This window comes from Chlorocebus sabaeus, chromosome 7 (assembly GCF_047675955.1).
Source record: "Chlorocebus sabaeus isolate Y175 chromosome 7, mChlSab1.0.hap1, whole genome shotgun sequence".
NCBI lineage: Eukaryota > Metazoa > Chordata > Mammalia > Primates > Cercopithecidae > Chlorocebus > Chlorocebus sabaeus.
This window is the reverse complement of record NC_132910.1, coordinates 42,383,876-42,411,067: the sequence shown is the minus strand read 5'-3', so window position 1 is coordinate 42,411,067 and position 27,192 is coordinate 42,383,876. Positions and strand designations below refer to the sequence as shown.

Sequence of the window (27,192 nt, the reverse complement as noted above, 5' to 3'; positions counted from 1 at the left end):
GTACTTGTAATATATTTATAGATAATCCAGCACTTATATGATCATTTTAACATACTAAAACCAAAGTGGAGGAAAAAAAAAACTTTCAAAAGTATATAAAATAATACACTCACACCAAGTATTTTTTACATTTTTATGAATTACATAAATTCTTTTTAGTTTTGTATTTTATGACGTATGATTGTATCATATTACTGATACTCCTGCAAAGTAAAGTTAATCTTTTCAGACTCATTTAGGGTCGGTAGCATCTTTATCATAAATTAAAAAAAAAAAAAAAAAAAAAAAAAAAAAACACTTCGGCTGGGCACGGTGGCTCATGCCTGTAATCCCAGCACTTTGGGAGGTTGAGGTGGGTGGATCATGAGGTCAGGAGATTAGCCATTCTGGCTAACACGGTGAAACCCCGTCTCTACTAAAAATATGAAAAAATTAGCCTGGCATGGTGGCGGGCGCCTGTGGTCCCAGCTACTCGGGAGGTTGAGGCAGGAGAATGGCGCGAACCTGGGAGGCGGAGCTTGCAGTGAGCTGAGATCGCGCCACAGCACTCCAGCCTGGGCGACAGAGCAAGACTCGGTCCCAAAACAAACAAACAAACAAACAAACAAACAAACAAACAAACAAACAAAAAATACTTCTAGGTAACATTTTTGGAACAACATTGCTTCTTTCTTTCTTTCTTTTCTTTTTTTTTTCTTTTTTTTTTTTGTTTTTTTTGAGACAGAACAACATTGTTTATTTTTCTTTTTTTTTTTTTTTTTTGGAGACAGAATCTTGCTCTGCTGCCCAGCATGGAGTGCCACAATCTTGGCTCACTGCAACCTCTGCCTCTCGGGTTCAAGCGATTCCCCTGCCTCAGCCTCCTGAGTAGCTGGAATTACAGTTGTCCGCAACAATGCCTGGCTAATTTTTATAGTTTTAGTAGAGAAGGGATTTCACCATGTTAGCCAGGCTGGTCTTGAACTCCTGACTTCGGGTGATCTGCCCGCCTCGGCCACTAAAGTGCTGTGATTAAAGGCCTGAGTCACTGCGCCCGGCTCTAAGTGTTTCTTATAACCCCCAAAACTTAAAAACATAATACTTTTCATTCTATATTAGCACTTTCTTAGGCTTATGAATAATTCATTCATATTTAGGGTATACTTTTCCAATACAACAAAATGCTAAACCTGTTTAACTACTTTTCTCGCTGAAAGTTACTCTATATTAGACCACACTTTAAATAAATATCTTCTTATGTGATAGTTTAAATTCAAATCTATAAATCCATTTATAACCACAAAACTTATAAAATAATGGCAAACCTGAAATAATTCTGGTATGTATAGAACTTTGATTCTTTAAGTACTCTGAAATGCAAACGACATTCTTTTTGGTATAAATTTTCTCTGTAATAGATCAACTTTATAAATTTAAAATTCTAATTACCGTCTTAACAATGTGGCGTCATAAAAGAGTAAAATTTCCTGGGGTTCTTATTTTATAGAGCATAAAGTTAATGCTACACGTGGCTCTCTTTTAGGAAACTTTCTAATGTAATATTCTGAAAATCCCTGTTCTTTTGTTGGCTTGTTATTAAGCCAAACATTTATGGATCTTTTTTTCCCTTTATCTCTCTGTGGCTTTTTATAAGTTAAAAATCCCTTTACAGTTTTATTCTGAAACACTATTAATATAAACATTTCAATGACTTTTTTCCTCTCAAATCAATATTAGTTATTTCACTGGCAAAAGGTAGAAGCTAGCTATTCTCAAATCCCAAAGCATGAATCAGGTGGCTGAAAAACGTTTTGATGGACAAAGACCACTATGAGGACTAATGCTCTTGGTACATATTATCCATTTTTGTGCATCTAAATCAAGTACAAGTAGAGTTGTCAAAGGGAATAGCAGATCTCATGAGAAAATTGAGGGAAAAATTAAGTAACTTAATGAAATTTGATAGCCTAGTGAAACAAAAGCTCAACCAAGACAAAACAGAAAAGTCATGAGCTAGTGTAATGTGAAAACCAAAATACCATCATCTATGTTACGGAAAAAAATGTTATCACTATTTCATTAGAAAGTATATGGGTTTATGATTTCTGTGAGTAAAAAATTAGTGTTTTTGAGAGTTAATTTGATTACTACCTTAAAAAGAAATTATCTTTATATTAGTATGTACCAAGTATAATAAAATGGACAGCAAATATTCCTAGCTAATAGTTATATAAATTTAATTTAATCATATTAAAATTCAAATAATCATTTTAAACATTGTGTTATATAAGATATGATACTCAGTAATTCTTACTGTATACACAGAAAAATTAAAGAATGCATCTAATTCTAACTTCTATGATGGGAATAATACATCAAATAAAAGCAAACTTTTTTTTTACCTATGTCTTATTTGTGTGTGTGTGTATACATGTGCATGCGTGTGTGTATTAATACATTTCATTGACATATTTCAAGGAGATACATTTCAAGGATATTATATTCCAAGAATATATATATATTTCAAATATATGTCAAGGATATATATATATATATATATTTCAAGGATATTTATGTATGCCAATATATGTACATATATATCATGTATGTATATATGTATGTCATACATGTGTGTGTATATGTATATATATAAAGATACATTTCCTTTTGCAAATTTTTCCTGATTGTAGACCACATCAAAGGAAAGCAATGTTTTTGACAGAAATAAATTAATAGAAGTCCACAAAAATTTACTTTAAAAAAGCACCTGAACAAAGTCATAGAACTTAACTTCACACAAATTATAATAATTAGCAGCAATTGATTGATGCATTGTAAATAGACAATGAGAGATACTTCAAGCTTATACTTGGTGTTTCCTTTCAAGGGGTGGTAAAAATGTTTTCTGTAAGGACTTTTTTTTTTTTTCTTTTCTTTTTTTTTGAGACGGAGTGTCTCTCTCTGTCTCGCAGGCTGGAGCGCAGTGGCGCGATCTCGGCTCACTGCAAGCTCCACCTCCCCCATCTCACACCATTCTCCTGCCTCAGCCTTCGGAGTAGCTGGGACTACGCCTACGCCCAGCTAATATTTTTTTTTTTTTTTTTTTTTTTTGAATTTTTAGTAGAGACGGGGTTTCACCGTGTCAGCCAGGATGGCCTCGATCTCCTGACCTCGTGATCTGCCCGCCTGGGACTCCCAAAGTGTTGGGATTATAGGCATGAGCTACCGCGCCCCGCCAGGACTTAGTACATAATGATACTTAGTACACTAGATACTCTAAAAGACTCCTAAGGCTGTCTAGGAAAAATATTAGAAAGGTTTGAAGTTAAACTTAGATTTCCTATAAAGGTAGCAGTCTATGAATTGGAAGTAGAAGTGGACAGGGAGAAATTTTTCATTCAACAAATACGTATTTTTCTTCTCTTTTATCAACACTACCACAACATAATTTTCAGCAAATATGATATCTATTATTACTATTTTAAACTATATAAAACCTCCTGGGTGTGTACTCTTTTCAAATTTTCTTAAGTTAACATGATTTTTAACTGACAAATTGTATACATTAACGGCATACAATGTGATATTTTGATACTGATCTATGTATACAATGTGGAATGATTAAATCAAACACATTAACACATCAGCCATCACATTACTTGTCCTTTTTGTGTAGTGAGACATTTGAAATTTAGTTATTTTGAAATACATAATACATTATCATTAATTATAGTCACCCTGCTGTGCAGATCATCTCAAAACTTATTTCTTCTGCAACTCAAGCTTTACAACCTTGGACCAGCAACAACTCATTCTCTTCCCATCCTCGTGTGCAGTTTCATCTTAATGAATATTTTTATAATTACAAGAACTTTCATAGATGACATCTAGCCTTGCTGTTTTCCTCATAAGGATCTCAACCACATATTCTCTTAACAAAAGGGCTGTCGGTTCACTGATACTAATTCTATGTAGTCACTGCAGAATTAAAGACCTGGCATCAGTCCAGGGGGATCTGGCTCCTAAGCAAATATTCATGATTTTAAAAAGAATTACTCAGTGCAACACTATAAAAACAACTGCATGTTGGCACTTACGTTTAGAAATTACTAGTTGTCTATGCTAATTTGAGTGTAATACTTCATTCTAAAAGGCATAACACAGTAATTTTTAAATACTTGTTAGATATAAAAGAAGTAATATAGAAAAATAGTATAGAGCAATATCCACACCTGTATGTTTTGTGAATAAAACAATGCATATTAATTTGTTATAAATTTTTAGAATTAAAAAAAAATTAGCAGCTTTTAATTTTTTTCCCACCAAGTAATCATTGAGTGCTTTCTGTATTTGTTTAGTTTAACCAGCACACCTCTGATAAATGGGATATGCTGATATACAATGAAGTCTAATTATACATTTAAAGCATAGAAATCCAACTCTATCTGCTCTGGAAGAATACTGTTCAGGGAAAAAAAGAGGGTAGGGTGAATGTAAGTAACAAACAGAAAGAGGAGAAGCAAATGTAATTAATACGGTGTGGTTGATTTCACCCAGATTTCTTCTCAGTGCTTATGCTAGGTGAACATGATACAGAAGAGTTGAGTCGGCTATTCCCTCAGGTAGACCATATTCTTCTAGTGTGAGTCTCTTGATGTATGGAGCCTGAATCTAGGTTTTATGATCTAGAATATAATTTTTATGCTGCATGACGTCTAAATGAAGCTATTCTTATCTAGGGCTCCAGCAACGACAAAGTGCTTAGTTCTTACTGACTGAAGGGATGCCAAGGAATATTCAAGAAGCACATCACAAAGGAATTTTTGATTACACACGATTTTCACCTCACCTTCTTTAAGTCTCAAATCTCAAACTCAGATCTCCCTAGATCGCCCTATTCAAAATTTCTGATCATAGTTTTGACCCTCCCACTATACACTTAGAATTATTCTTTCTCTGTGCTATTTTTAGTTTTTACATTGCTTTCAGCACCTTTGAACGCATTATATAATTTGCTTACTTACTTAGCTTATTGATTTTTAAGTATGCCCTCACCAATTGCAAGCTCTGTGCAGGAATATTTTTTTGTTTGGTTAAAGGATATATTCCAAGGACCTAGAATGGAGCCTGGCTGCTAGAGGGGACTTAGTCATATTTTTTTAATGAAAGCATGAATAAATTTTCAAAGTGATGCCCTTGGAACATTACCACTGGATAAGATGTGACTCCATTAAATGTTAATAAGCACTCGTGGCAGATAATCATGTTTTTAAACATGATAGGTGTTTTCAAACAATGTTCTTATCTAAAAGTTATCTTTAATGTAATGAGAAAAAAATATAGTCCATAAGAAAATCTGGAATATATCTCAATTTTTAAAACTAAATGTTTTTTAATTTATAAAAATAAACAGAATTATCTGAGATAAGTAAATATAAATACATGAAGCATGTGTGGGGAGTCACTTTTTTCTAATAAATGCCAGAGCGCATTCATACATGATCAGGAGAAGTACTGAATTTAAGAAGATAGAAGTAATAAATAAAAGCAGAAGAGAAATTTTAATAAACTACAGTATATTAGCAGCATGATGAGAAAGCCTAATTCATAGTTATTCAATTCTTAGAACGGGGCTTAATCCATAGGCAGACATAATATATTACCACAGCACAAAAAACACTTCTGCTCTATCTAATAAAACAATTACAGTAAAAACTAATCATTCTTATTCCTAACATGAATACAGCATGATGAACTATTTTCATATTTTTTTAGGACTGTGTGCAAACTAACTGCGCCAGGAGCACCACCAAAATTAAATCTGAGAAAAGTACCAGGGATTGTGAAATACACAGATAATTGCATTGAAAAGTTTTTCAAAGTGTACATTCATGATGAAAATAATATTATTTTCCTCATGTATAAGTAGAAAATTGTATTTATAAAGCAAATCTCATCATTTGGAAAGTGTGTTAAAATATTTGTAAAAACAAACAGTGGTATGAGCATCCATTAATAAACTGATTTATGCTTTATTCATACATGACTGAGACAAAATATGTGATACCACAGTTCAGTCCATTTTCTGTAGCCAAATTGAAACCTCTAATGATATTTAAACTAACAATAATTAATAATTTAATATTTAATGAAATACCTGATAACGTCAGAAGTCTTAAAGAAAACACTGCGAGTTCAAGCCTAAAAATGGTTTCTTATTAAATATAAGTGTAAATCACATGCTAATGAAAGGAAGAAACTGCTTTATTTAAAACTTTAGTGCATTTGTGGCTCAGAGAAATTTTTAAATCCTGTGAATATTCTGTGTCAATTTTAGGCATTATCTGAAAAGCAAACTTACACTTAAAGTCACGTTTTCAAAAACAACCTTCTTCAGGACATAAAATGGAAGTTAAAAAATAGCTGTCCATAAAGATGTCAAATTAATGAAAATATCTGAATTTCTCACTGTCAGAAAATAAGATCCTTAGAATATCTTGATTATTCACTCTCAAATATTGTAATCAAAATGCTATTTGTAGTAGTTCAAGCTATAAAATATTTACAGACAGCATATATACTATATTAAAACATCTGTTTATACATTTGATGTAATTAGATAAAAAACTTCCCTACCCTTCAATGTAATCTTGGAATGGGCAGTAATGCTACTTGACTACATCTATTCATCTTCTATCCTGTTTTAATAACACAGTGACACCTAAGAAATTATTCTTTGATCTTTCAATAAACTAAGCCTGTGCAGACAGAGGAACGTGGAAGAGGTTAAATTGACATTGATTATTTAAGACACATTCATCATTTATTTAACCATCTCCCTCATCACAAAAACTATGGTGTTTATAGGCCTGTGCTGAGACACTCTGAATTTTTTTTTTTTAAGTCTTGCCACGTGCATTAGAAGTCAGAGCACATTGTAAACTAACATTAGTTTCATGCCTCCTGACAAATCTGGTGCAGGATAAAAGTAGTTTATTGTACAAATCTTTAAACTTATTCATGGCAATGAATTTTTAATAGATTTTATTATAATTAATGTTTTCTGGGGATTCTATTTCTTATCTTAAGCAAAATGTATAGCAAGAGTTATTTTCCTAAGGAAATTATATTAATGATAACATGTAGTATCATATATTCTGATACTCATACCAATAAAATATGGTCCATAATAATCTGTAAAGAACAATTTGTGGCTAATGCTGGCAGCTTTAAGAAGAAAACAAAAGAGTATAAGAAACATCCATAATGTACAAGATTTCCACGAGATATTTCTTGTTTTTGAATAAACACAATTTGCAAGTTATAAATAGATACATTTGTGTATACAATATTTTTGAAAGTTAAAATAAGGTGAAACTATATTTCCTGAGGGTGAAACAGAACAAAACACCATACATTGAAGAATAAATGATTACTATTGCATATAAAATATTTAAAAAATTACAAATAAATATTCAAAATATATCCTGGTCATGGGAGAAATTGTACTATTTATGAATCATATATTTCCAGTTATGTAATTCATCATACTGAAAGTGTTTTACTTATTTTTGATTTGTTTAAGTATTCCATCCCCAGTTTTTCACATGCAAGTTGCCCTAAAGTTTAGTATTACAGTTACATCTAGTTACTTTCATAAGTTTTTACATGCATATTTTAGAAATTTAATTTGTTCATACGAAGGGGATTCTTTAGAGACTCATTGTCAAAAAAGTATTATTCTTTAACCTTAATTCAGTACAGTAAGATGCATTAAATGATCACTATAACATATGAAACAAGCTAGGAACAATGAAGATTTAATGAGGATTAACAATTATCATGGCTTCGTTTTACATTTTTATTTTCATGCTTAGAGAACTAAATGGCTTTGATATAAGAAATATTGTAGAAATTAGTAAATTATGAGGCATGAATAGGGAAATACATAAGAGGCTGCTGGTAACTATGCTGTTAGAATAACTATCCACAGATTAGTCATTTCCCCAGAGGTATCATTCATTCCTCAGTAACCAATTCTCACAAGCAATCACTAATAGTGTCACATAAAATTGATGGTGTTACATAAAAGTCTTACTTTTATATTTATATTGTCATTTAAAAAGTTAGAATTCTATTTCTCAAACATTGCTTCTTTAAATTGAATAAAATTGAAAATTTGAATCCAAATGTATATTTGTTTTCCCTTTTCTGAACACATTACTTTAAATAAAAGACTAGACTCCTAACAAAGGTCATGTAGTAGTAAAATGTGACTTCGTTTTTCTGAAATTCAGTTAGCTTATTTAAAAATTTTGGGCCTCGAAGTAAGTGGATTCTAATTTAACTTGTAGTCCCTGTGTTGTATGATGTTATATTGGAATAAGATTTAATGAAAATTATGATCTTAATACTCATATTTAACTAATTCTCTGTCTTGCAGATTTATAGATACAAATGTTGTTATTTGTAAAACATGTATTGGGTTTATATCCTAAGGACTAGCATATAAATATTTTTATTAAAAAATTTTTAGGCAGGGGGTGGTGGCTCACGCCTGTAATCCCAGAACTTTTGGAGGCTGAGGTGTGTGGATCATTTGAGGTAAGGAGTTCGAGACTAACCTGACCCACATGATGAAACCCTGTCTCTACTGAAAATACAAACATTAGCTAGCAGTGGTGGTGGGTGCTTGCAATCCCAGTTACTTGGGATGGTGAGGCAGGAGAATCGCTTGAACCCAGGAGACAGAGGTTGCAGTGAGCCGAGATCGCGTCACTGCACTCCAGCCTGGGCAACAGAGTGAGACTCCATCTCAAATAACAAACAAACAAACAAAAAAACCAAGTTTTTAGACAGGAAAGAATCCCCCGCAAAAGACCAATATTGAATTACTTGTGGTAAATCCTCTTTAAGTACCATAAAGTTATTTCTTTTTAAAATTAGAAATTAACATGTTAAATAATATACAACCCTGCTAGAAGAATTTCAGTCACAAAATTGAGATCTAGAATTTAGATATCTAGAATAAATATATCTTAAAATAAGTGTAATACAACAATTTTTAATTCATAGCTTTTAGTGTTCTTTTTAATTAAAAAAATGAGGTATATAAACACTTGAAAACAATTTGTGCAGTAATTCAAAGCTTTGGTTTATTTCCTAAAAGAGAACAGTAGTTTTACATTAAATAATATAGTTTGCACAGCAACACAAAAGTAGCATCCAAGTTTGTTATTTAACATAATGAGAACACGCAGATAAACATATAATTTATCATTATTCATCATCCTAAAACTTAAAATTATCTCTATTTTATTTCTAGTTATCAGCAAAGTGCTAAAAATAATAATAAATATTTCTAAATAGAAGAGGGGGTCATCATACATATTAGCTACAAGATCAAATTACTTTCTTCATTTTTTCATCAAGAGGAAGTTTAAAGTCATGAACTTAGTCAAAATGCAAATTTCTTAACTGTGTTTAAGAAAAAAATGGGTATTTATATCAATGTTTTCCCAAATAATCCAATGTTACTAGATGTAATACTATATTAAAACATGTTTTACAATCCTGTTTTGACAGTTCAACAAGTATTTCTCACTAATAGAAAAACACTTTCCATTAAATTACTTTCTGCTGCCTGCACTGAAGCCCAAGGACTAAAAAAAAATTTAAATTTTTCTTCAAAGTTGTTTTTGCTTTTACGTGTCTGCATATAAAAATGATGTGCTTCATCTTTGGTGATTACAAACATAGTAACTTTATTAAACTGTTAATAAATAAATATTTTCTTAAAAATAAATTGCCCTAGTTTTCTAATGCATATCTTCTACATGTCTGCAAATTCACTAATTCAAAAGACTGCAACAAAATTGTTGGTTTAAAAAAATTGATAAGACATTGGTGTGCTAGTCGGTGCCTGTAATTATCTTTTTTAGTTCCAGAAGGTAATTGGGGATTGTTTAAGAGCAAAAGATGAATGGTGCACCGCTAAATCCTGTTAAATCAATGCATGGACACAGCAGCCGCAGAGGTAAATAAACTGTGGAGGTCTGAATACCAATAACGAAGATAAAAATGATTTTACAGAGCTACTTACATCATAGCCTAGTAGTTCAGTCTGTGTGGATTTATCTACTCTTGAAGCAAAAGCCTTCTGTAAATGCCGAACTTTTCCCTGCAAAATGAAGAAAAAGAAAAAAACAACATATTGTTGGTGAGGTGTGTACTTCTATACTAACATTCTTCACTTATTAAAATTCGATTAGTGTATAATTCATGTTCTTCTCTGTGCATACGCTTTGCTCTGTCAGTGCTCTTAAAATTAGCTTGAATATTTAGAGCTTTAATTTTTAGGTCACAACTGTTCCATCTTAAGCATCTTTTCTTCTACTCTAGGCGTCACTGAGTTAGAACCACAGTTCAACAGTAGAGTCACAATGTGCTTAAATCCAAGACAAAATGCCTATGCTTTGTTTCCTGTCATCTTTTTAAAATAACTTAGTTGCTATTATTTTGCTGATCCAGTTTCAGAGCATTTATATTTGAAACAAAAAAATATTCTTAATAAATGACCCAATGGATTCCATTCAGTTTGTTTTAATTTTGTTATGCTTCTTCTTTCCAAAAACCTCTACACATTTAGGAATGTCTACTTCAAGAGACTGACACTAATCCAACCCTGTGATAACTAGGGAAGGGAAGTAATACATGAAGGAGGTTGGGATTTCATATTTCAAATGAAAAACTACGATTTCTGAGTAAACTAATTTGACTGTGCTTCTTTCTGGGACCTTCCCTTCTCATTCCTGAATGTGTCACTTAAAATGAGATCTTGAGTTTAATTATTATGTGATGTATTTACTAAGTGCCTCTCACAGCTGAGAGTGTTGTACTCACATGATCACATTTTATCTTCAAATATTTACTATAAATGCCACTCGTGTTAAATAAAAGCCATACAGTTTAGGAAGTTTAAGTAACTTGAGACAGTTTTCAAAGAAATTTGTGGGATTCCATGAGATTGTGTCTTCCACTTGCTTTAAAGCAGAAGGTCTATCATTTTCTTTTCTTTTGAAAATGATAAAGGACTGTGATTTAATTTTTCCTTCCCCAGGATTGAAAATAGTTATCAAGAACCTCACTCTCAAGAATTCCAGTTACACAAAACTCTTCCATCCTCACCTCCCTTCCTGTTCCCTCTCCTTCCCTCTCCTCCTTTTCCCCTACCTCCCTATTCCCTCACACTTTCCTTCATTGCTGCTTGGTATTTTTAAGATTATCTGAGATGTTTATCAAAGTACGTACATAATTTAGGTAAATATAATTTAGTTTAACTTACTGAAATATAGAAAAGAAATATTTTATGTTTTATTCATGTCTCATCACTTCTGACTTCCCTAATCACAAAACATCTAGTTTTGCTAGTCAGAGAAAAATCTGAAGATTAGATCATGCAGGAAGATGTTACATGACTGAGGTAGAAGTTTTTAATTATTTGAAAAAGATAAGTAGAAATGTGGCTGCAATTTCCAAACCAAATTTCAGATGAGAAAAAGCAAATTGTATTTATCTAGACATATTGATTGGGATGAAGAAAAGAACAGGGAGAGGTAGTCATAGGTAAAGGAGCAATAATGTTGTCCATCATTGAAAAGTTGTTTAGGAAAGTTTGATTATCTACTTTTGAGATAGACTGGAATCATAAGTATGTGAAAAGTAAATTTGGTTGCAAATCTGTAATTATATAAACTTCTGTGTATAAATTAGAGTCTATGCACTCATGCATAGAGCAGGGGAAAATAGCTGCCAATGCTTCTATTATGCCACAGCTCACATTTCTATTTCAAGGGCTTTCATCCTGAGGATAGGAGTTGGACAGTGTTGGTAACTTCTGGATTACTGGTCTGAGTTATAAGACTTAGAAAATTCAAACAATGATAAATAAAGTTCCAAACAACTTTATTAACCAATATACTAACCAAAACAAGAGCAAACAAACGAAGAAAAACTTCAAATAACAGTTATCTTTGGAAATTAAACAAAACACAGACGTTTCCCGGTAATGTTATTGTCACTCCCTCTTGTAGGCATTCATTACAACAAATGATGTATTTGAATTGTTTATTATGGTATGCACATGTGTGCCATACTCAAATGTAGAGAATAAAATCTAAGTTTCCTATAGACTTAGGTACAAATGATTAAGAATTAAATATTTCTAGCGTAACTGAAGGCTGTAAACATGCGAAAGTTTATGACAAATGTCTGTCACATACAATTAGAAGATTAAAGGAAGAACACATAGCTTTCGGGAGATGATTCTTGATGGAGCTCTTGCATTTCTAAATGGTAGATGGAAATTTATAGATTGATAAATTGAATATGTATAAAAAGAGTTCTATAGATAATTAAACAGAAAATGTACCACAAAAGTAGCTCTTACTAGAGGGTAGAATTGCAGATAGTTTTGATTTCTTATGCAATAAATCTATATTAATTTCATAAATATACATATTTTATCAGAGATATAGAAATAAAGTATCATCATGTATTTTCAATTTCACATTGATTTGATATAATGATTAATTTTTTTTTTTTTTTTTTTTGAGATGGAGTCTCGCTCTGTCACCCAGGCTGGAGCGCAGTGGTGTGATCTGGGCTCACTGCAAGCTCCGCCTTCCCGGTTCACGCCATTCTCTTGCTTCAACCTCCCAAGTAGCTGGGACTACAGGTGCCCACCACCATGCCTGGCAATTTTTTTTTGTACTTTTAGTAGAGACAGGGTTTCACTGTGTTAGCCAGAATGGTCTTGATCTCCTGACCTTGTGATCCACCTGCCTCAGCCTCCCAAAGTGCCGGGATTACAGGCGTGAGCCACCACGCCCGGCCAATGATTACATTCTTGATTAAAATTATCTTCAGTTTATTTCAATATAGAGAAATTTCACCTTCATGATACGAATATATTTGGATTTTATAATTTTTTATTAAATGCATATTATGGTAATTGCTTAGGGCGGAGGGAACACTAAGGGAAAAAAAGAAAATATATCCCTTTCTATGAAGACACTTCCAGTGTGAGTCAGAAAAATAAGACTATTAGCATTCTATAGGAAAAATATAGTTACCACGGAGAGAGCCAGAGGTGTGTGTGTATGGAAACGGTAGAAGCTACTGACATCCCAGCTAAGATCAGAAAAACGAATTACTATTAGCCAATTTGAAGTGGAACTGAGTGATATGGAACCTAAGAAGGCAATAGTATTTGCAAATATTTAGAAGTCAGAGAGACCATGACAAAGATATGCATAAACAACTACTACTTCAAAATTGCCTAAAGGGAGTCAATTAAAGGGACAATGTGAGAAATGAGATTAGAGTGGTAACTCAAGTTTATGCCAGAAAGGATAGAATGCTACGTCAAAAGATTTGAGAGTCAGCTCAATTTTCAAAATATGATTTTATAATTAAAGGCCATAAAATATTTTAACTAAATGTGGATGGAACTTATTTAAATATATCCTTCACTTTATATTGTACATAAAAACGGATATATATGTATGCATCCATACAGAAGGAAGCAATATGGAGAAGAGAAACTGTGGAAGTGTGCTGAGCTTTGACCACCAATGAATTTACACCATGTGATTTAAGATGGCTCTCTTTCAGTATTCTCCCATGTAAGCAGACATTGTCATTTCTTTTTCTAACCTCTCTCAGAGGGATAGTGAAGAATTAAAACAACTCAATTTGTAGTAGATAAATTTTATAAATAAATCTATGGCCCTGACAAAATACTCAATTGTCTTTAAGTTTCCTTTCCAAGCAATGACAAAATACACCCCTTATTTTTTTCACATTTATGATTAATAAAACATGTGTGCTTAGAAAAAGCAAAAAGGGCTAGCATATTATGTAAAAAAGTAAAACTAAAATGAGATGAAAGTGACACATTTTGTGATTTACATTTATTGTTAAATTTCCATGTAATCTGAGTCCTGAATATGTGTAGGTTTTGAGTTATATAATATTGCTATATGAATTAAAAATATGTTTTTCTTCTCTAAGTTTCCTATTTATTTCACCTGAGATTAAAAGTAATAAGTGACATTTGTAAATAAAAGTCAGTAACATAAATAAATATATATAAACCTAATAAAATATATAAACTTACTAAGGGTACTTAACTGTACTCACATTCCCTTTCCTTCTGTAACATTACCACTTTAATTATTACTACTAATAATAGATGTCATTAGTAGAATGTAGGTTATATGCCAGGCACTGTATCAAGTAATATATATATATGAATCCTCTCCAGAACATGCAAAAGCTGTGTTTTTGTTCCTTTTATAAAAAACAGCAAACTGATACTTTGGTAATATCAGTTGCTAAATATAACACCAGATAGTAAGTGGAGCAGCCCAGATGAAAACCTTTTTTACTGGTCTCTAGACCCTAGTACAGTATCTCTACAGAGACACTGTAACTCTTTTAAAAAGCTTACAAATAGTGTTGCTGCCTCCACATCACATATGCAAGGAAACATATCAAATATGTATTTTTATACTTGTTGCACAGCTACTAATTATAGATGGAAACAAAACTATTTTTGGTGTCCACCTTGTCTATATTTTATTGCAGATTCAATATTAGCCCCCCCTTTTTTTAAAACTGTGGAAACAACTTAAGATTACTTCAGATTACTTAAGATTTACCAATGTATTTCCTGTAAAAGCACAATTCCACAGAATGCCTACTAATATAAATATCATCAGCAATGCATTTTGGAGAATAAGTTTGGAATAAAATGATAAACTCAACATAGAGTTAAACACAAAATTGGAAGCAAGATGTCAAACAAACAAAAACTAAAAGTTGAAAAGGCATGAAATCCTTTTGATAGCAATGATAGTATCAGTTCAGGCAGAGTAATATAAAAATATATTCTGTTTTAAACTGTTAAAATCATTTCTTGGATATGTGTATTCTGTGTGTGTGTGTGTGTGTGTGTGTGTGTGTGTGTGTGTGTGTTTTATACATTGGATATTCATAGAATCTGACTCCATGACATATCATGTCTATATAAAAAGGCTGGTTCCTAATTTTTAGGCTTTTAAAATTTAGTTTTATTACTAAAAATATATATCTCTTGAATGAGCATGAAAGATATAATAGGTACCACTAATATATCCATGTTTTTGCATTTGCATGTGCACATACTCAAGTACATGATTCTGAGGAAGCACTAAAGAGGAGGAAATGTGATAGAAATCAAAACCAAGACAAAGCCATGGCAAAGCCAGTACAACTGATTTTTAAAATGAAGTCTCAAGTGACTAGGGATATTTAGTGTCTTTTACTCCAGCTATTCAGTGCAGTAAAACAAGTTGAAATAAAAATACTCAATAATCCCGAAAAAAAGTCCAATTTCTCTTACATGTCTATTTGAATATCCTACATAAAAGTTGATGAAATTTATCAACAAGATGAAAAACAGATAAACTTTTAAAAATTTGACCATGATGGCCTATGTGTAGTAGTTTGCTTCAGAATCTATAATAAAAAGAAATGTACACACATTAGTTAATACAATTAACAGATACTGGTATAGAAAATATATATGATAGTGATTACATACTTACTGAATATGTACCTTGAGGCTGAAGGAAAGAGAAAACGTTTATGTTGCTATCCAGAATTTGCAAAACAAAGTTTGGTAAAAGACAGGTATAAGCTAGAAAAAGATTTTTTTTTTTAATGTAAAAGGAACACAAAGTCTACTTAAAATAGTATAATACTAAATTTAGATCCTAAGTCATGAATCTAAAGGTAAAGCTTATGGAAAGAGAAATATTCTAGGAAAACTGACACTGTAAAAGAGGGGAAAAGCTAACTTTTAAAATTGAAAAGTAACATAATTCAACATGAGAAAATTCACAGCCTTCTGAGACAAGTTTAAACTAAAAATTAGGTGTAACAAAGAGAATTTGACCATCATCTTATAACGGACTTCAATGTCAATAATAAAAGATGATTTAAATAAAATAAAAGCAAGAGAGACAGAGAGAGAATCATAAGGATTGCTTAATGATGCCAAGGCCAAAGATGAGCTCAAGAATGAAAATGCAACATTATACAGATCACATTGATCATTGTCACCCACCTTTAATGAGGGCATATCACTGAAGATGTCAATAGAATTTTCAAGAAACACAGCCAAGCAAATAAAACCTCCTCTCATAGAACATAAAATTTCTAGGAGCTATCGAGGAGACACTAAACTTTTTTAAAATTAATTTTTTGTTGTAGAAAAATTGCTAACATGAAAAAAATGGGAGACTTATAAAAAGAACTCTTATGCAATCATTACCCAGTTTCAACAATGGATATTGGAATTAAATAAGAACAAAGGCTGGCTCTCTCCACGTTGCTAAGTTCCTGCAGAGAATGCTAGGAAGTCCAAAGAAATCTGGAATTGGAATGTGCTTTTTAAGTCATTATCAAAGTATACTTTCCAAGATAAGAGGTTAGAACATATTTTATTCCATGGTTTATAAAGCTTTATTTATAACTTCAATATTTAGACTTACATTCTGTGAGCCTTCATTCCTATTCTTGGCCTAGGACTCACAAGTGTTAACAGTTGGCCTGTTACTGAAACGCTTTCAGTTTTTGGGTCCCCATACCTCATGAAAAGCAATGTGAGGTTTTACAAAATTGCAGAAAAGGACAAAGGGATAGGAAACTTATTCTATGTTTGTATGCTTAAAAAATGGGTCAAGACTCTAAACACAAACAGAAAAGAAGGAATGTCAGTAAATCAATAATACAGCTGGATAACATATTTATCTTTATTCAACCTTATGCTACCTCAACTAGAAAACTGCCTGACATCCTTCATCGTGGCCACTGTAAGAACAGATTGCAGGTATTTTTTACAAGAAGTAATAGGGCTTACATAATTAAACAGTATACTTTATATTTATTGAATTGAATACCTATAAGAGAGTGTACAAAATAAAAATATGACTAGATTTACGAACTTGGGTGATTTCATTTATGAATGAGATAGAATGATAAAAAAATTATGAATTGGAAAACTTAGTATCTTTAGAGATTGAAATCATTAGGAATACTTGTACCCAGATAACTGTGCGCCATATTCTAGATGTAAAGGATACGTAGTTTAGTTTTGCTTTTCGTTTTTAATGAGTAATATGGTTTGATTCTGTGTCCCCACACCAATCCCATGTTGAATTATAATTTGTTTGTATCGGGGGAGGGCCCTGGTGGGAGGTGATTAAATCATGGAGGCAGATTTCCCTCTTGCTGTTCCCTTGATAGTGAGTTCTCATGAGATCTGGTTGTTTAAAAGGGTGACCCTTCCCCCTTTGGGCTCTCTCCCTCTCTCTCTCTCTCTCTTTCTCTGTCTCTCTCTCTCTCCTGCCACCATGTGAAGAAGGTGTTTGCTTCCCCTTCTCCTTCCATCATGAGCACATTTCCTGAGGCCTCCTAGTCATGCTTCCTGTTAGGGCCTGTGGTACTGTAAGTCAATTAAATAAATTACCCGGTCTCGAGTAGTTTTTTATAGCAGTGTGAAAATGAACTAATACAATGTGAGTTGAATTATGATTTCCATTTCAATTTTAAAATTTCCAGTGTCTAGATTTTTTCAGAGTACATTGCACTATATTTAAACACTGGAAAAGTTTCACTAATAATGGATTATACAAATATATATTTGATTTCTTTAGTACTTAAGACAGGCTAATCCATTTCTTCTAGTTTAATACTCTTATCAGTAAGGTAAAGCTAATTAAGAAAGGCCTCATAAAGAGGGATATAAAGGAGATGGCTTTGAGTTAGATCCTTTAGAAGCTAGGAACACAAATTTCCAGGATAAAAACAGTGGGCATTTAGTGACTGATCAGGAAAGGCATGATAGAAACTCTGATTGAAAATATCACCAAAATTGTTTTGGCTCTGCCTCTCCACATTCAAGACATTAGTTAATTACATCTCTAAAACGTATTTCACAATCACTTCTTTTTATATCTGCTGCCTCCACCCAGCTTACTACATAGGGTGCAGAGGGGAGTGAAGTATAGATGTGTGCTGGGTGTGTACAAGCCAACATCACCTTTTATTCCAATGACCTCTGCACTGTCTGGAACTGTGTACCTCCAAAATGCATGTCTACTTGGAGCCTGTGAATGTGACTTTACTTAGAAATAGGGCCTTTGCAGATATAATCAAGTTAGAAAGAGATTATACTTGATAAGGATTGGCCACAAATCAAATATGACAAGTGTTCTTTGTAAGAAGAGGGACATTTGGATATAGTTACACAGACACACAGAAGACAGGGTCACGTGAAGACAGAGATAGAAACTAGAAAGTGTAGGTCCATCTATAAGCCAAGAAACTTCAAACATTGTCAGCAACCACTTGAAGCTAAAAGAGGTCAAGAAGACTCCTTTTTCTAGAGCCCTCAGAGGAAATATGGATCTGCCCACATCTTGATTCCAGATTTATGTTCTCAAGAAAGACTTGTGAAAAAATAATTTCAATTGTTTTAAGTCAGCCAGTTTGTGGTACTTTGTTACCGAAGCCACAGAAAACTAATACAGCCTCCTAACTCATTTTCCTGTCTTCATCCATACCTTCTCCACTCCATAGTTTCTGTAAATAATAGCGGAGTAACATGAAAATGTAATTTGGATCACATCAGTCTCCTGTTTGAACACATTAATAGTTTTCCATTCCACTAGAGTAGTCATGAGGCATGGGTGACAAATGAGCATCTGAAACGCAGCTACTGTAAACTGAGATATTTGTGTCAAATACACACTGGATTTTAAACAAATTGGTACAAAAAAATCTCACTCATAAAATATTTCATGAATAATTATATATTTATTGCATCTTAAAATCATATGATTTTGGATATATTAATTTAAGTACAACGTATTTGGCATACTAAATTACACACATGATTACCATTTGCTTCTTGTTTTATACTGCTATTGCAGCATTCTGGTTTATATAATAAAAATTAAACTTTTTACCATGATGTACAGCCAGCCCCTGCCTTACATCGCCTTATCTATTATACTACCTTCATCTCATATTAACATAACTCTTTCACTTGCAAACAAGACTCTCTTCACACACATTTTCTTTCAATTTCTTGAATGGATCAAGATTTTTACCACTTGAGGAAGTTTTAACATACTATTCCTACATCTGGAATCTTCTGCATATTATGTGCTACTACCTTAAGGATATTCTTTTTAAAGTTGATTCTTATCTCCAAGTGATTCTGTGTCTTAATATCTTTTTTGCTAAATGTCATTTTGACTGACAATTATTTCTTTTATTTGCTGTTTGCCTATATTTGGTCTGTCTTCTGCACTAGTGTTTAAGTTCCTTAGAGTAGGGACCATGTCTATTTAAAACCATACTGACTCTACACTTCCTTATATACTTTTGAGCATACTCTAGATACTCAATACTGTTTTTAATAAATGAAGAAGTAGGTGGATGAGAGAATATGCATTAGGCTGGAGTGGCATCAGAGATCAGCTTTTGAACTTGACATTTGCAGACAAATTTGCTATTGGAAGTTAATATTGATGACTTGACAACTCCAGCAAAATTTCTGGCATTTGTATGGTATATAAATTTAAGTAGGGAAAAATTGGAAATGAAATATGAACTAAGGGCTTGTTCCAGTAATTCTGGTCTGCAAAGATACTTTATGATAAGACAAAAGAAAGGAAGAAAAAAAAAGCAGTACAAAGAGAAAAGTAAGGATATTAAAGAATGGGTAAAAATAAAATATATGTCTGAGAAATTGATACTGTAACGTCACGTGACAAATGTTTACTTTCATGCACAGATTAGAATTTCTTTTTTTAAAAGAGAATCTTATATACTCCATTTTCACTCTTGCCTGAATTTTACATTGTGAGTGAAAGATTAATGAGGTGATTCATCCAATGAATGATGATTTTTTGAATCATCATCCAAAAAATGATGAATACAGATATATCTTCTATAGGAAATAGGTCCAGAAGAATTTTTTGACACATTAAGTCCCAAACATTCCCTCACTAGCAGCATCCTGGTCTAAACACATACATTCTATTTGTCAGGGTGGCTCTCCGTTCCCCTGGCCCATATTTGCATTAAATTTCTGCTCTACCTCTCTCTCACTTTTACCATCTATAAACGGGTAGGTGACCTTGGGATAAAGAAACATACTCTGCTTCTTATTGACATGATCTGTCCACAAGATGAAATTTCAACTTGTCTAAGCAGAAGTTTACAGGCTCTCGCCCTGTGGTAAAGGTCTGCAATTTTCCCTCTATGTCAGCAACTCCAGTAGGTCACTTCAGTTCAGAGAAGAATGTACTAGAAGCTTATATGGCTGCATTCCAATACAAGTTAGGATAGCATTGCATTATAGTTCAATTTATCTGAATTTTCTATTTTGCAATTTATTGCCCCCCTTTAAGCCTCAAGATGTGCACACACACACACATACATTCACACACAGAATGAACTTGAAATAATAGGGTTTGAATATAGGCATTGTGAAGATTTAGGAGAGTTAAAATGGCATTGACTAATACAACAACCATAAATCCTTAATTCAACCTTGAAGACTGTTCTTATTTTAAAAAAATACCTTGCATCACTAAAAACAGAAACCTGCCTACAATATTGAGATTGACATCTTGAATATATGACAAAGATTTCTCCAGCTTTAACTTGCTTGATATTTTTATTGAGGAAGATCAGGATATAATACCATGCCCACTTAATCACTATGGTTTAAAAGTAAGATTCCTATTTTAAAGAAAATATTCATTTTTTTAGGAGATTGTGAGCATTTTATTTTCTGGTATTGATTTAATTTCAATGTGTATCAAAATTTTTATAGTAAACCATGAAGTGACACAAAAGTCTCCAAGACAGTCATTCATTAACAGTAATGTGCTGATGACAGCATTCCAGAAACACAAGAATAAAGGAGACAAGAATAAGATCACTAGACACTTGCAGAGTCAGCATGGCATTACAGGTTGACGATCAGCTAGAAAACAATTGATGTCATGAATCAAACTTCACCAGACAAACTGTATACACAGATCAAACTTCACTGACAAACTCAAGAAATTCTGAGTGTCATAAAATTCATTATCCTTCAATTTTCCTTTAGCATAGTCATGAGCAAAAATTAAAAATAAAGTTAAATTCTGTATACATATTATCTGAATAGCAAAATATAATAAGACAGAAAACCTAAACAGATTATATGTGACTAGAGGAATTAGTTGCTTTAGACGTCTGTTTATTCAACTTTTAAATAGAAATGGTAGGCAAAGACATTTAAAGCTGGACTTAATTGATTCCAACAAATATTTAATGAGTATCTGTAATTTATTAATTCATCCATCAGTAATGATAGCACATTTAATTATGCAAATTAAACTGTGCTCACTTTTTCTCTCTGTGTAATTAGAACTAAAATAAAATTATATATTTAAGTATGCATTGTATTATTTTGCATGTTTATATTTATAAACAAAACTAGTTATGTGACATTTTGGCTAATTGTTCACAGTGAGCCCTTTTAGACTCCAACTCCTGAGTAGGACACAACTCCACTATGCACTTAGTAGGAGGCGCAGACTCTAAGCAAAGGGAGTGGGATATACAGAGAGCAGCATACAATGCTCTCATGACATAGAGAGTGGTAAGCAAACGGTCATTGTTCTCACTGTTTCACTGCTTCTAGTTCATAGGAGAGAGAGACTTCCGATAAGCAAATGTATTCCCAGGTAAAAAATGACAAATTTTGGTAAGTGATATAAAGGGAAGTTAGGAGAGAGAATAACATAAGGATGCCATTTCTATTTGACACTCAGGGTGGACCTTAGTGAATAAATGACATTTAAGGTTATAGGACAAGGACATAGCCAGGCAGTAAGCAAGCGAGTGTTTCAGAGAGAAAAACTGGATAAAGCTTAGGAGAAATGGGGGAGGATTATATGTATTTTTTCTTAAGAAATTAAAAAATATATATGCTTGTGTGTGTGTGTGTGCGCGTGTGTGTGTGTACAGTGTAACTAGAACGTAGTGAGCAAGGAGAATATTGGCACAGTTGTAGGCTCTACAAAATGCTCGATTTTATGTTTAGGTCAGTGAGAAATCATAGAAGAGTTTTTAGCACAATTCAGTTGTATTTGACAAACATCATTCTGTCTGTTGTATGTAGAAGAAATTAGAGGTAGGAATGATATAGGAGAAAGGGAATTTAGAGGATAACACAACTGACTAGTGAAAATGCTTTTTGCAAAAGGGATAGATTCCTATCTATTTTCCAGACTAAAAATAATAGCTAGATTAAAAAGTGAATAATTAATTGTAACTGGTAGGTTTAGCAAAAGCGAACAGTCAAGAACAACTCCCAAATTTCTGTTCTGAGCAAATGGGAGGCTGGTTGATGGTAACATTCCTGATAGGAGGAACACTTCAGGAGAAGCAGGTTCAATTGGAGATGGGGTGAATGGGTGAAGAAGAAGCAGGATGAACTGAAAGTAAGGGTGAATGGGAGATAACTGAGCATATTGAAAAGTGAGATAACTGTGAAACATCCAAGCAGTTATGTACTGATACACATCATGTAAGAGGGTTTAGTTGATGAAAGCTATAAATACTGCTAGTATCTGGGCCAAGAACACAAGGAATCTTTACATGAATGCATTCATTTTTCAGATGGTGGCAAACATGCTACTTTGCTGACCAGACCCCCCTTACTGCTCCCGTCACACATACATACTTTCCTGGGAACTTCACCTTTCTCCACTCACGACACATGGCAAATGCCAGAGCTTTCAGGCAGTATAATATGATCATACTATCATGTTTCATTGATTTTCAGGGAACAGATCCTCTTCCCGAGCTAGAATAGGAAACCTTTCTGGCAATTACGGTATAAGGAATAAAAAGAAAATAAGTTAATATTTTTGTGATGCCTAAGTCAAAAGTAAAAAAGCTTGAAAGCAAGCAATGGTTAAGTTTATGCTCAAGTCAACCAGAGAAATAGCAGAGGTTTGTTTCTACAAAGAAAAAGAAGAAGAAAAAAAAAAAAAAACAAGGAAGCAAAAGAAGACAAAATTAAAGAACAGCACAAATGAGTGCAGAGAGTCAAAGTATGAATTATGTTGTTAATTACAGTTGGTATCAGCACTGGCTCTCAGTCCTGTTCGATGAGTCACCCCCATAGCCTTTTAATAAATTTCCATTTAGTTTAAAATAAATCCAATTGTCCTTCTGACAATTACAATCAAGAGACCTAGTCAAGGAAAAGATGAAACCAAGACTGAGTCAAAGAAACATAAAACCAATTCAAAAGAAATAAGCAAATAAAAAGATATCAGTAAATGGTGTTAGAATCATAAGTTGCCATCTTCATGTACCGTTTTGTTTACTGTCAAAAAAGTATTTATTAACTTTTTGCATTTAAATAAATTATTAGGAATTTAAAAATCAATAGTAAAATTTTAAATATGAAATGTAAAAATTCATGTATATCTATGTTTATTACTTTCAGGTTGGTTACTATGCTTACCTATCTTACCTATGCTTTTTTTTTCTTATTTTTGAGACAGAGTCTCACTCTGTCACCCAGGCTGGAGTGCAGTGGCGTGATCTTAGCTCATTGAAACCTCTGCCCCCACGTTCAAGCGATTCTCCTGCCTCAGTCTCCTGAGTAGCTGAGATTACAGGCACCTGCCAACGTGCCTGGCTAATTTTATATTGAAGTAGATCTGTTCCCTGAAAATCAATGAACCATGACAGTGTAATCATATTGTGGTGCCTGAAAGCTCTGGCAGTAGCCATGTGCCTTGAGTGGAGGAAGGTGTTTACTTGGTGGCTTTGGTATTGATTTGTAATTTTATTGCACTGTGGTCTGAGAAGTTGCTTGATATGTATATTAGTCTGTTTTCATGCTGCTGATAAAGACATACCCGAGACTGGGGAGAAAAAGAGGTTCAATTGGACTTACATTTCAGATGGCTGAGGAGGCCTCAGAATCATGGCAGGAGGTGAAAGGTACTCCCTACATGGTGGTGGCAAGAGAAAATGAAGAAGATGCAAAAGTGGAAACCCCTGGTAAACCCATCAGATCTTGTGAAACTTATTCACTACCATGAGAATAGCATGGGAAAGGCTGGCCACCATGTTTTGATTACCTCCTCCTGGATCTCTCCCACAACACATGGGAATCCTGGGAGATACAATTCAAGTTTAGATTTGGATGGGGACACAGACAAACCATATCAATATGATTTTGATTTCTTTGAATTTATTGAGACACTGTTTATGATCAAGAATATAGTCAATTTTAGAGAATGGTCCATGTGCGGTGGTAGCTGCCAAAGGGGTGTACCTGCCATCTGTAGCTGTGCTGCATCCAGGAACAAAAGGTCAAAGTCTATATGAAATGAACATCATGTGCCCTGTGAGAGGGGCATGATAGGGAAGTGGATCATGTCACTGCCTGCTCAGGACAAGGAGCTGGTGCACCACCCCCTCGTCCCCTCCCCTGAGATCTCAATACACCCAACAGGATCTCTCCCTGCCATATCCCACATGGTCAGGGCAGGTACTTCCACTCATCATCAACCTACATGAGGGCAAGACAGCTGTTACTCTTAATCACAATCTACTGGACTGGATCCTGAACTGCACAACCAAATTAAAAACCTGCTGCCAGAAGGGCTCACTGTTAGTCCATAAGATAAGCTTCCTGAGTCCTTTCTCCTCACCCTCAGCCTTGCAGGAGGCAGTGTGTCAGCTCATATGTCTATTACGTCATTACAAAAAGCAGAATCTGAAAAAGCCAGAAGCTAGCCACAACCAAAGAACCCAAACAGAGTACTGGGCCCCTCAAAGCACCCAGAAATAAAGCCAAAATATCATAGAAAACATACAACACAATCACACATTCAAGCATTCAAGGGAGAAAGGAATAAAAAAAAATCTTCCATCCAAACGATAGCAAATACAAAAATAAAAAGTTAGAACTCCCTTAGATGAGAAGGAATCAGCACAACTCGAGCAGTACAAAAAGCCAGAATATCTTGATATCTTCCAAAGGATCACACTAGCTCCCTAGCAATGGATCCTAACCAAAATTAAAAATCTAAAATGACAGACAATAATTCAAAATATGTATTTCAAGGAAACTCAATGTGACCCAAGAGAAAGTTGAAATCCAGCACAAAGAAACCAGAAAAAAAAAAAAAAAAAAAAAATGCAGGATATAAAAGATGAGATAACTACACTAAAACAAAACAAAACAAAATTTTAAAAAAAAATACAACTTCTAGTATTCAAAAATTCATGAAAGCAATTTCAAAATACAGTTGAAAGCTTTAAAAATAGCCTAGATCAAGCAGAGGAAAAAATTTTAGATATTGGAAGCCAGTTTTTTAATTAACTCAGACAAAAATAAAGCAAAAAGAACTTTAAAAAATGAAGAAAGTCTTTAAGAAACATGGGATTATGAAAAACAACCAAACCTATGACATATTGGCATTCATGAGGGAGAAGAAAAACACAACCTGGAAAATATTGGAAGAAATAATTAAGGAAAATTTCCCTAACCTTTCTAGAGAGGTTGGCATCCAAACACAAGAAAGAAAATCAGAGACCACCTGTAAGATACTGCACAAGATGACCATCACCAAAGCATACAGTCATGAGGCTATCCAAGGTCAACATGAAGGGGGAAAAAAAAATCTTAAGGGCAGCTTGAGAAAAGGTACAAGTTACCCGTAAAGAAAATCTCATCAGACTAACAGCTGACTTCTCGGCAAAAACCTTATAAGCTAGAAGAGATTGGGGAACTATTTTTACCCTCTTAAAGAAAACAAAATTCCAGCCAAGAATTTATATTCTTCAAAATGAAGCTTCATAATCAAAGGAATAACAAAGTCTTTCCTAGACAAGCAAATGTTAAGGGATTTCATCACCTACAGAATGATCGTATAATAAATGCGCAAAGGAATTCTTTTTTTTTAAATTTTATTATTATACTTTAAGTTCTAGGGTACATGTGCATAATGTGCAGGTTTGTTACATATGTATACTTGTGCCATGTTGGTGTGCTGCACCCATCAACTCATCAGCACCCATCAACTCGTCATTTACATCAGGTATAACTCCCAATGCCATCCCTCCCCCCTCCCCCCTCCCCATGATAGGCCCCGGTGTGTGATGTTCCCCTTCCCGAGTCCAAGCGATCTCATTGTTTAGTTCCCACCTATGAGTTGAGAACATGTGGTGTTTGGTTTTCTGTTCTTGTGATAGTTGCTCAAAGAAATTCTAAACATGGAAATGAAAGGACAATACTTGCTACGATAAAAGCACCCATAAGTACAAAATTCACAGATCCTATAAAGATATTATACAATTGAGACTACAAAGCAACTAGCTAACAATACTATGAGGGAAACAAAACCTCAAATATCAATATTAACCTTGAAGGTAAACAGCCTAAATATTCACTTAAAAAACAAAAATAGGAAATCAAATTAAAAAAAAAAAGAGACCCAACCATCTACTGCGTTCGGGAGACATATTTCATGCAAAATGACAGCTCTAGGCTCAAAGTAAAAAGATACAGAAAGATGTATCATGCAAATGAAAAACAAGAAAGAGCAGGGGTTGCTATTTTAGTGTCAGATAAAACAGGCTTTAAAGAAACAACAGTTTTTTTTTTTTTTAAAGTCAAATTAGGGTATTATGTAATGCTAAAGGATTCAATTTAAGAAGATTTAACTATCCTAAATATACACACATATAACATCAAAGCACACAGATTTATAAAACAAATACTACTAGACCAAGAGATAGATATTCATCCAATAGTAGTAGGGAACTGCAACACCCCACTAACAGCACTAAACCAATCATCAAAGCAGAAAATTAACAAAGAAACTCTGAACTTAAATTAGACTTGACCAAATGACCTAAAAAAGTCTACAGAACACTTCACCCAACAATTGCAGAAAATACATTTTTCTCATCTGCTCATGTACCGTTCTTTAAAATTGACCACATTCTTGATCATAAATAGATTCTCAGTACATTCAAAGAAATCCAAGTTATGTTAAAGCAACTTCT

The 27,192-nt window shown here is 33.4% G+C and overlaps 1 protein-coding gene across 2 annotated transcripts in view; it reads right to left on the bottom strand.

Moving 5' to 3' along the window:
- CCSER1 (coiled-coil serine rich protein 1) overlaps nt 1-27,192 on the bottom strand; it is a 1,436,819-nt gene that overhangs the window by 641,390 nt on the left and 768,237 nt on the right. For both annotated transcript variants that reach the window (XM_073017490.1, XM_073017491.1), the window contains exon 9: nt 10,082-10,159. In XM_073017490.1, the coding sequence (XP_072873591.1) occupies nt 10,082-10,159 (78 nt within the window). The remainder of the gene's footprint in view (nt 1-10,081; nt 10,160-27,192) is intronic.